The sequence below is a fragment of the Balaenoptera borealis genome (genome assembly GCF_965194805.1).
Source record: "Balaenoptera borealis genome assembly, chromosome: 5".
Lineage (NCBI taxonomy): Eukaryota > Metazoa > Chordata > Mammalia > Artiodactyla > Balaenopteridae > Balaenoptera > Balaenoptera borealis.
Window position 1 is genome coordinate 96,151,892 of NC_138862.1, and position 9,109 is coordinate 96,161,000.

The window sequence follows — 9,109 nt, forward strand, 5'->3', positions numbered from 1 at the left end:
TCTCTAAAAATTTTGGTGTCCTAGAATTTAAACTATAGCACTGAGTAAAAGATTAGAATGTAAACTACAGCACTGTGTAAAAGATAAGAATGTGAAACCGTATATTCAGCTAAGAAAATGTATCAGAGAGGAATTAAATATTGAAGTTTAGTGGCATTTTCTGACAAACTCTCAAGATCTCATCATTAAATAAATTCACTTGACCAAACAAAGACACATTCTAGTATCTGTCCTCAGAGCACACTAATTTGAATTCATGAATATAATGAAAGTCTGTTTCCAGAAAATTCCCAGAGGGAAATAAGAGGCATTTTTATCACTTATCATTATATAGCAATATAGTGCTTCGAAAATGAGATTCAAACATGCTTTGTTTTCTTTTCTTAAACTCTGTGGAGTTTTGCTTCCATTTAACAGATTAGAAGATGTCTGCATTTGAAGCTAATTCACTTATTGCTGTGCCCAGATCTTCTATCGCTACAGAATATTTACCCACTCTTCCTCCCCAAAGCTGCATCTCAAAAGCTGCTCAGTTGCTGAGATCAGCTTATTGACCTATGAAAGGAGGTGAGCAAACTTAGTGGCAACCAAATGAACTCTTGTTGAGACAAAAGCAACCAGCTTACTGGAGACAATTTGAGGACAAATAAAAGGAATAACTACTTTCACCATGGGTGGTAAACATATGGAACTTGTTAACTCCAAGTGACAGTGCTAACTCAAGCATAAATGGGTTCAAGGAGGGTTCAGATGCATTCTGAGAGAATAACTCTCTAAAGGGTTGTTAAATGAAAATTAAGTTTGTTCGGGGAAAACTCCATGCTCTGGAGATGGACCTCAAGGAGAACATGAATCCCACTCCTCTGTCCATGAAAAGCACTGCAGCTACTCTGGCCTGACACAGAGCAAAGTTCTTTTGTTCTTACCATGACATCAGAAATAAATTCCAGATCCTATTACACAGAGGGTGTCTTTGATAGCCTCCCAGGTCTTGGCACTGCCCACCCTCCTTGGGCTGGGGAGGAAAGTACGTGACTAAGAAATCAGAACTCTTGCTCTCTCTTTCCCATCCTGAAGCCAAATATACTTTTTAAGCAAAATCAAGGCCCTACTTCCCTTCAAGGGGCCTTTTGGAATTGAAAGTAGCTCAGAAAGACCTCCTGACCAACAGTGCTCTTTTTTTATTTTATTTTCAAATTTTAAGCCAAAATTGGTTAACTTCAAAGAGACTCTGTGCAAAAATCATAGCATTGTTTTCCTAAGGAGGCCTTATTGAATGATTGATATTTTTAGGGTTTTCCAGCCCAATGATCTCTGCTAAAAACAGCATGTACTGACTCATCTTGGCATTTGTTTGCAAACAAAACCCACAGTCTGAACTCTGTTTATCACCCCCCAACACTGGAGTTGCTAACAAGTAGTGATCACAGTGGCCCATGCCTAGCAAAAGGTGCTCCCCTGTGACTTTGTTTTTTACATACAGATTATAATCTCTGTCATTCATTGGAACTTCAAAGCCTACAAGAGACTATACTCCCTTCAATAGCTAATTCCCCTTATTTCCTGAAAATCTGTTTGCGGAGAATATGAGTCTACATTTCCTCTTTCAGAGATATAAATATTCACTAACCCTTATACTATAGAGAAGTTTGAGCTTCCTCCACTTTCCAGGTGACCACAGATAAATGATCTATTTCTAAGAACATTTGTTTTGAAGACTAACAGGTCCAGAATTTAAACCTACCCCTAAACTAACATTTTCAATTGGGAGAATATTTATGTTAAAGAATCTTAAGCTAATTTGAATCTGTCCTTTCATTAAATGGCTTTCTGTAGTAATTCATTCCCCTTTCTTTTTTTTTTTTTAATTTACTTATTTTTATTTGTTTTTGGCTGCACTGGGTTTTCGTTGCTGCACGCGGGCTTTCTCTAGCTGCGGCGAGTGGGGGCTACTCTTCATTGCGGTGCATGGGCTTCTCATTGCAGTGGCTTCTCTTGTTGCAGAGCATGGCCTCTAGGCACGCAGGCTTCAGTAGTTGTGGCGCATGGCTTAGTTGCTCTGTGGCATGTGGGATCTTCTTGGACCGGGGCTCGAACCTGTGTCCCCCACAGTGGCAGGCAGATTCTTAACCACTGCACTGCCAGGGAAGTCCCATTCCCCTTTCTTAAGGAATAAATTCCACTTGAAAGCTAGAGCAGTGGTCAATACTTCAGGCTTTACAGTCAGGCTTGCAAGGCTGTGGAACCTTAGGCAATCTACTTAACCTCTCCATGCCTCTGTTTTCTCATCTGTAAAATGGGTATACGGTAGCCATTAACTCATGAAATTGTTGTAAGAATTAAATGAACAAATACATGTATGGTGCACTCTTATGTTACTATCGATATTTCAAGTAAAATTTATGCTTATCTTTAATAGCCTATGAGAAAGAGGCATACTTCTGACATTTTTATTCTACTGTATTTTGTTAAACATAATTTAGTTTCATTTCATAAATTCCAAGTATGCTGTAGCAGTATGAGAACTGGCCTTAGCATTGGAAGAGATGGGTTCAAATCTTGACCTTGATACTTACTAGCTTGTGGCCTAGACTCATTACTTCACCTCCCTGAGCCCCAGTTTCTTCACATAGATAAAAGGGATGATACTGATGGCTGAATGGACTGAATGCTTGTGTGCTCCCCAAAATTCATATGCTGAAGCCCTAATCCTCAATGTGATGACATTTGGAGGTGGGCCTTTTAGGAAGTAATAAGTTTAGATGAGGTCATGAGGGTGGGAGCCCCTGTGATGGAATTTGGGTCCTTGTAAGAAGAAGAAAGACTAGAGCCCTCTCTCTCTCTCTCCCTCTCTCTCTCCCCACCAAGTGAGGACACAATAAGAAAGCAGCTGTCTGCAAACCAGGAAGAGAGTCCTCCCCAGACACCAGATCTGCCGACACCTTGATCTTGGACTTCCCAGCCTCCAGAACCATGAGAAATAAATGTTGACTGTTTAAGCCACCCAATCTATGGTATTTTGTTATAGCAGTCAGAACTGACTAAAACAGATGCCCTCTTCATAGAATGTCAGAAGGTATGACATAGGCTACAAGTTTCCCTCAAAATCCACTCTTTTCTTCTTACAGACTTAAACAATTAACCAGGCACACAGGCAGATAGAATAAAGGCCAGGTCCAGCTTCACGGACATGCCACCTGTATAGTCTCACAAGCCCCACAAGCAGAAGGACCATTAAACCCTGGCTTAATTCTCTGCTGTTGGCATCTCGGATTCTTAATAATTTTATCATTGAACTTGTGTTTTGTAAGTGAAGTCTAATGGGACTTGTATTTTGTAAGTGAAGTCTAATGGGGTCATAGAGCATGCATGTGAGCTGAGAAAATATGTGCAATGCATGTGTCCATCACTTCTTGCCACCTTATCTGTGTTCGTGATTCCCACGAGCACAGATTTCTGATGGATCCACGATGTATGGGAGTTCAGCAGGACTCAAAGCAAGTTCAGAGTAAGTATGTGTTTGTTATGCCTATGACTGAGTGCCATGGTTTGAATGTTTGTATCCTCTCAAAATTCATATGTTGAAATCCCAACACCCACAAATGATGGTATTAGGAGGTGGGGCCTTTGGGAGGTACTTAGGTCATGAGAGTGGAGCCCTCATGAATGGGATTAGTGATTTTATAAAGGAGGCCCCACAGAGCACCCTCACCCCTTCTACCATGTGAGGACACAGGGAGAGGGTGCCAGCTATGAAGCAGGAAGAGGGTCCTCATTAGGTGACCATGCTGGTGTCTTGATCTTGGACTTCCCAGAACTGTGAGAAATAAATTTCTGTTGTTTATAAGCTTCCGGTCTGTGGTATTTTGTTATAGCAGCCTGAACAGACTAAAACTAGGTAAACAGGTACACGGACAGTCCCCAGAGGCCACACTTACCATTCAAACCACAACTTTCTTCAAATAGAGAAAGAAGACGATGGAATTCTAAGAAACATGAATGACCAAGGAACACTATCTTTGTATTAATTCCCTGTATTCACCAACCACTTTACACTGAAAATGATGACATAGAAGGAAAGGGAAAGATAGGGCAACTTATAGGTCCTATTCATTTCAATCCTTCCTTACTCATCAGTAAGCTGAAGGTAGAGCGTGCTGGCAGAATGTGTGCATATCAAGAAGTAAAATAAAAAATTAGTTACTTTTGTGCAATGTTTCCACCGTCCTAATAAGAAATACTAATATGTGTACATGCTACCAAATAGAAATTGTGGAATTTTAGTGTTTCCATGTAAAAGTGAACTGTTCTTTTATTTGCATTTAAAACAGACGTTGCACAACAGAAAGAAGAATGGTAAAATTCAGGCTTGTAATTTAAAATTTTAATTTTTCTTTACTTAGAACATTAAATAGCAAAAAAAAAAAAAAAATCCACCATGACAAGTCAAGAGAGAGACCACAAAAAAAGGAAAAAGCTTTATGTTTTAAGTATTTTTAACCACACTTTTTCCCTGCTTTTTGTAAAAGGAGCTACATATTTTCATTCTATCCTGGGCACTGCAGATTATGTAGCCAATCTTGATAAAGACCATACTTCCCAGCCTCTCTTGCAGCTACATGTGGCCATGTGACTTACTGCAAGCAGATTCCTGCAGCAGATTCAGGGAACTATCTTAGGAGATGGTGGGCATGAGCCTTTGGCCCTTTTCTTTGATCCTTTCTCCACCTGCAATGTAGATGCTGCCATCTTGCACCATGAGTTCAAGAGTCACCCCCTGGGGCTAGTGAAGTGGTGAGTTGGAAGGAGCCAGCGTCCCTGAGGGCTTTGTGAAGAAGAACCATCTAATAGGCCAAGACTGTGAATTGCTAAACTTTTACCATGTGTAGAATGGATTTCATGAAATGACTTGGTAAGAGCGTGTGCCTGTATTAGTCACTCAGTGAATGCCTAGATTTTTATTTTTATTGTTTGTTTTTTAGTCAGCTAAGAAAAGAAATATTATTCTTCATATTTTTCTTGGGAACAGTTCAGCACCCATGGACCATCTACAATCCCCAGCATGGGGGTCACTGCTTCAAGTTTCCATTTTGCTCACCATATCTGGCCGAGCCTTCTACGACAAGTCAGTGGCAACTGACTTCACTGTTCTTGTTGCACCTATCGTAATAAAAGCTGAGCTCTGACACCTGGAGAGGAAGTTTTTATATCAAACAAGTTTTACATTCAAACAAGAAAAGATTGACACCTTCAACTAAATTCCACCCCTAAAAAACAGCATGCTCCTCTGTGGAAGGTCTCAGCAGGACACGGTGGAGAAACCTGGAGAAGGCCTTCTCTGCCCATTCCTCACTCTTCTGTGCATAATTAAATCAACAGAGTTTAAGGAGTTTGGGGATTGGCTGACTTTCAACACCCATAAAAAAGGTGCAAAGTTGGGAGAAGATCTAGTCAATATGCCTCATATATCAAATATTCTGTAAACTCTTATCTTTAATCTGTGCACTAATGTGCTTCTGCTGGTATTTTATTTTCTCCTCTCAGTCAGGGTGTAACTTTCCAAAGTAGATTAAAGATGGCAATGTTAAGAAGCCAACGGCATCATGATTCATGACGTTCCTGACTACACCACTAGGCTGTGAGTTAACTGAGGGCTGGGATTGACTTTGAGATTCTTTTTCATACCTGGTGGCTAATGCATGGCTGGCACATAACAAGTGCTCATCAAATGTTTGCTTAATTAATTAACAAATCAATCAATTAATGAATAAATAAATACTTTTAACAGATGCTCTTAAAATCCATTTTAGGATGACTAAAGTTCTAAGAGCTTGTGACTTGTCTTTTTCTACAGTGTTCAAATTTTCTTTAATGAGTGTATACGACTCCAGGTATGAGTCTAGACCAACAGAATCAGCATCCCCTGAGAGCTGGTTAGATATGCAGAGTCCCAGGCCCCACCCCAGACCTGCTGAATCAGAAGCTGCATTTTAACCAGACCCCTAGGTGATAGGTATGAACATCACAGTTTGAAAAGCAAAGTTGAATGTAACTTGACATAATAACATTTTAGTTAAAGAAAGCCCCAGACTGTGACAACTAGGTGCTCTTTGCCATTTGGAAGGTAATTTTAATATAAAGCATAAGCAATTCTTACCTTCTACAATCCTCTAGAAATGGCTTACGGTTTCCATGTTTTTCATTTCAACAATGCGGCATGGAGCAGTGACAAGTCCCTCCATCTCCACGCCCTCCCCCAGCCCCAGGGCCACAAAGCCTGAGCTCTGAGATTCTGCGTGAGGTAAAGAAATATAGATTCCTCAAGAGCTGCTATTCAAGCCATAAGCAGCATGTGCCAATGTTCCCCCCACAATTCTGGTTTAGTCTCCTTTAAGCTGCACATCTGGCTGTCACACACTCTTTTGTGGGGACGTCTCAATGGCAGCACTGATGCTGCCTCTGCCCAAAGCCAGCCCCACAGTGGCCTCCCTGTCCTCCCAGCATGTGAGGTCATGAGCATGAATGTCCTGCCAAACATTTAAGATGTTGCAGTTCACATTGTGTACATTGTATAGAGAAACACTGAAACGCAGATTTGAAATAAAAAAAAAAAAAAAAAACTACAGGGCAAGATACAACCAAACCTTGTTCTATTGTTATCCCTAACTACCAGTTCAGCACAAATATGTAACTTGTATTCTTAAAGTAGACAATCTTCTCTCTCTCTCTCTTTTTTTTTTTTCTGTCACTGTAACTAGCATCTGTAGATTCAGAGATTTCCTTGAAACATTCTTTCTCTAATGTGGTTTCTATCAAATTCTTGGAAAGCGTGAGCAGAACTGGTTCATTTCAAACCAAAGGTCCCCTGCATGTGGTCCCTTCAGAATAGGCCAAAGAGTTGGAGGGAAGCTGCATATAACTGTTAGAGTAATCTTGCCTCCGAGGACCATCTAAGAGGGATGAAGGAAGGGATTAGCTGCACTACAAAAAGGCATGAGGAAGAGGTCCTTCCCTTCACTGTTTATCAAAGTGTGGCGTGGGAACCACCGCTTCAGAATCACTGGGGATGCACAATAAAAATGCAGCTTCTTGGAAAACAACCCATATCTATTGAGTCGATGTCCAAGGTGAATCTGCAATTTACCTGACTTCCTGTAGCGATCCTTATCTTGGAGAACAAGGGCTTTAGAGCTAGACTTGAATCCAATTTTAGTTCTCTACAGGGGCGATCTGACCTTGACAAATAACCTAAACTCTCTACACGTTCTTTTCCTCATCTATACAGCAGGGACTGTGGGGAGGATTGAGCGTGTGAAGTTCCTGGCACAGACAGGTCTCAGGAGCAGGGCTTCGCTTTTCCCTGTTATTCAGGTAGAGCTCTTTGGGTCTGCCATTTTACCTGTGACCAGGGGTCATTGTCTTCCCCTGAGTGACGGTTACTATATGTGCCAGGTTCTAACGGAGCTCTAATGAAGGCAGCTAAAATCATCAAGACTGAATCCCCTTTGGTTGCTAAGGGAGAACCTGCTGCTCTGTAGCTGTACTGTCCAGTCCGACAGCCATTAGCCATATGTGGCCATGGCCACCGAGCACCTGCCGTGTGGCCAGGACAAATGGAGAGGTGCTGTAAGTGTAAAAGCCACGCTGGAATCCAAAGACTTAATGCAAAAAGAAGAGCATAAAAAATCCCATTAATAATTGATTACAGCGGGCTTCCCTGGTGGCGCAGTGGTTGAGAGTCCACCTCAACGCAGGGGACGCAGGTTCGAGCCCTGGTCCGGGAAGATCCCACGTGCCGCAGAGCAACTAAGCCCGTGCACCACAACTACTGAGCCTGCGCTCTAGAGCCCACGAGCCACAACTACTGAGCCCGAGTGCCACAACTACTGAAGCCCACGAGCCTAGAACCCATGCTCTGCAACAAGAGAGGCCACCACAGTGAGAGGCCCGCGCACCGCAATGAAGAGTAGCCCCCACTGGCTGCAACTAGAGAAAGCCCGCGTGCAGCAACGAAGACCGAACGCAGCCAAAAATAAATAAATAAAATAAATAAATTTAAAAAAATAAAAATAAAAATTAAAAAAATAATTGATTACAGGGAATTCCCTGGCGGTCCAGTAGTTAGGACTCCGTGCTCTCATACTGCCAAGGGCCTGGGTTCAATCCCTTGTCGGGGAGCTAAGATCCCACCAGCCGTGTGGCACAGCCAAAAATAATAATAATAATAATAATAATAATAATAATAATAATAATAATGGATTACATAATGAAATGATAATATTTTTGATGCATTGGATTAAAATAGAATATATTAAAATTAATTTTGCTTGTTTACTTTTAGCTTTTTAATGTGGCCCCTAGAAAATTTTAAATTACACACGTGGCTCATATTACATCTCTACTGGACAGTGTTGTTCTGGAGGAACAGCTACTCCTCCCTCCTTCCTTCACACTGATAATAAAACCCAACACTGGAGTTATGACCTACAATATGGGATTCCCTAACCAGGAGGGCAACGATCACCTTGGAGAGACTGGGGTATCTCTTCTCCTGCTGTAGGGAAAAGTGGGGCTCCTAAAGCATACCCCCTCACGAGAGAAAGCAAGCAGCAGCCTCAGGGAGGGAGGTGGGTGAGTGGGCGTATGCATCCATAAGAGGACACTTCTGATTCAAGCCAGTGGTTGTGAGGAGGGGGACGGTTGTGGGGACCTAGGGCCTTCCTTGTCCACGCCCCCTGAGAGCCTCCTGCTCTATCCATGTTCCCAATCATTACTCCCTGGCAAGTTTTCATGAGGTAGGGAGCGTCCTCCAAAATAATCACACCACTTGTGTCCTTACAAGACTGTATCATTATTAAGCAAATATTTTGGCCAACAAGAAGATTATCTTTTCTCCATAAGTAATTTAGAAATAGTTTCCACCAGGTCATAATCTCCTGATGTACACAGATCTCTACAAAAATGACTAGCCCAAGTGGATATTTCCGAAGAGGAAATGTTTGCCAATCATTATACTATCAGCTAATGAAATTAGTATTTTTGGAAAAATACGGCCAAAATAGACTATAATCTGTTTTTTTAGAGCAGACTTGTAACTTGACAGAGTTTC

At 41.6% G+C, this 9,109-nt stretch overlaps 1 protein-coding gene across 1 annotated transcript in view; it reads left to right on the top strand.

Moving 5' to 3' along the window:
- The window catches only part of SLC7A14 (solute carrier family 7 member 14), a 140,277-nt gene extending 136,956 nt beyond the window's left edge, over positions 1-3,321 (top strand). The window contains exon 8 of the mRNA XM_082393993.1: positions 2,869-3,321. Coding sequence (XP_082250119.1) covers positions 2,869-2,882 — 14 coding nt within the window. The 3' untranslated portion in view covers positions 2,883-3,321. The remainder of the gene's footprint in view (positions 1-2,868) is intronic.
- Positions 3,322-9,109: the final 5,788 nt, after the last annotated feature.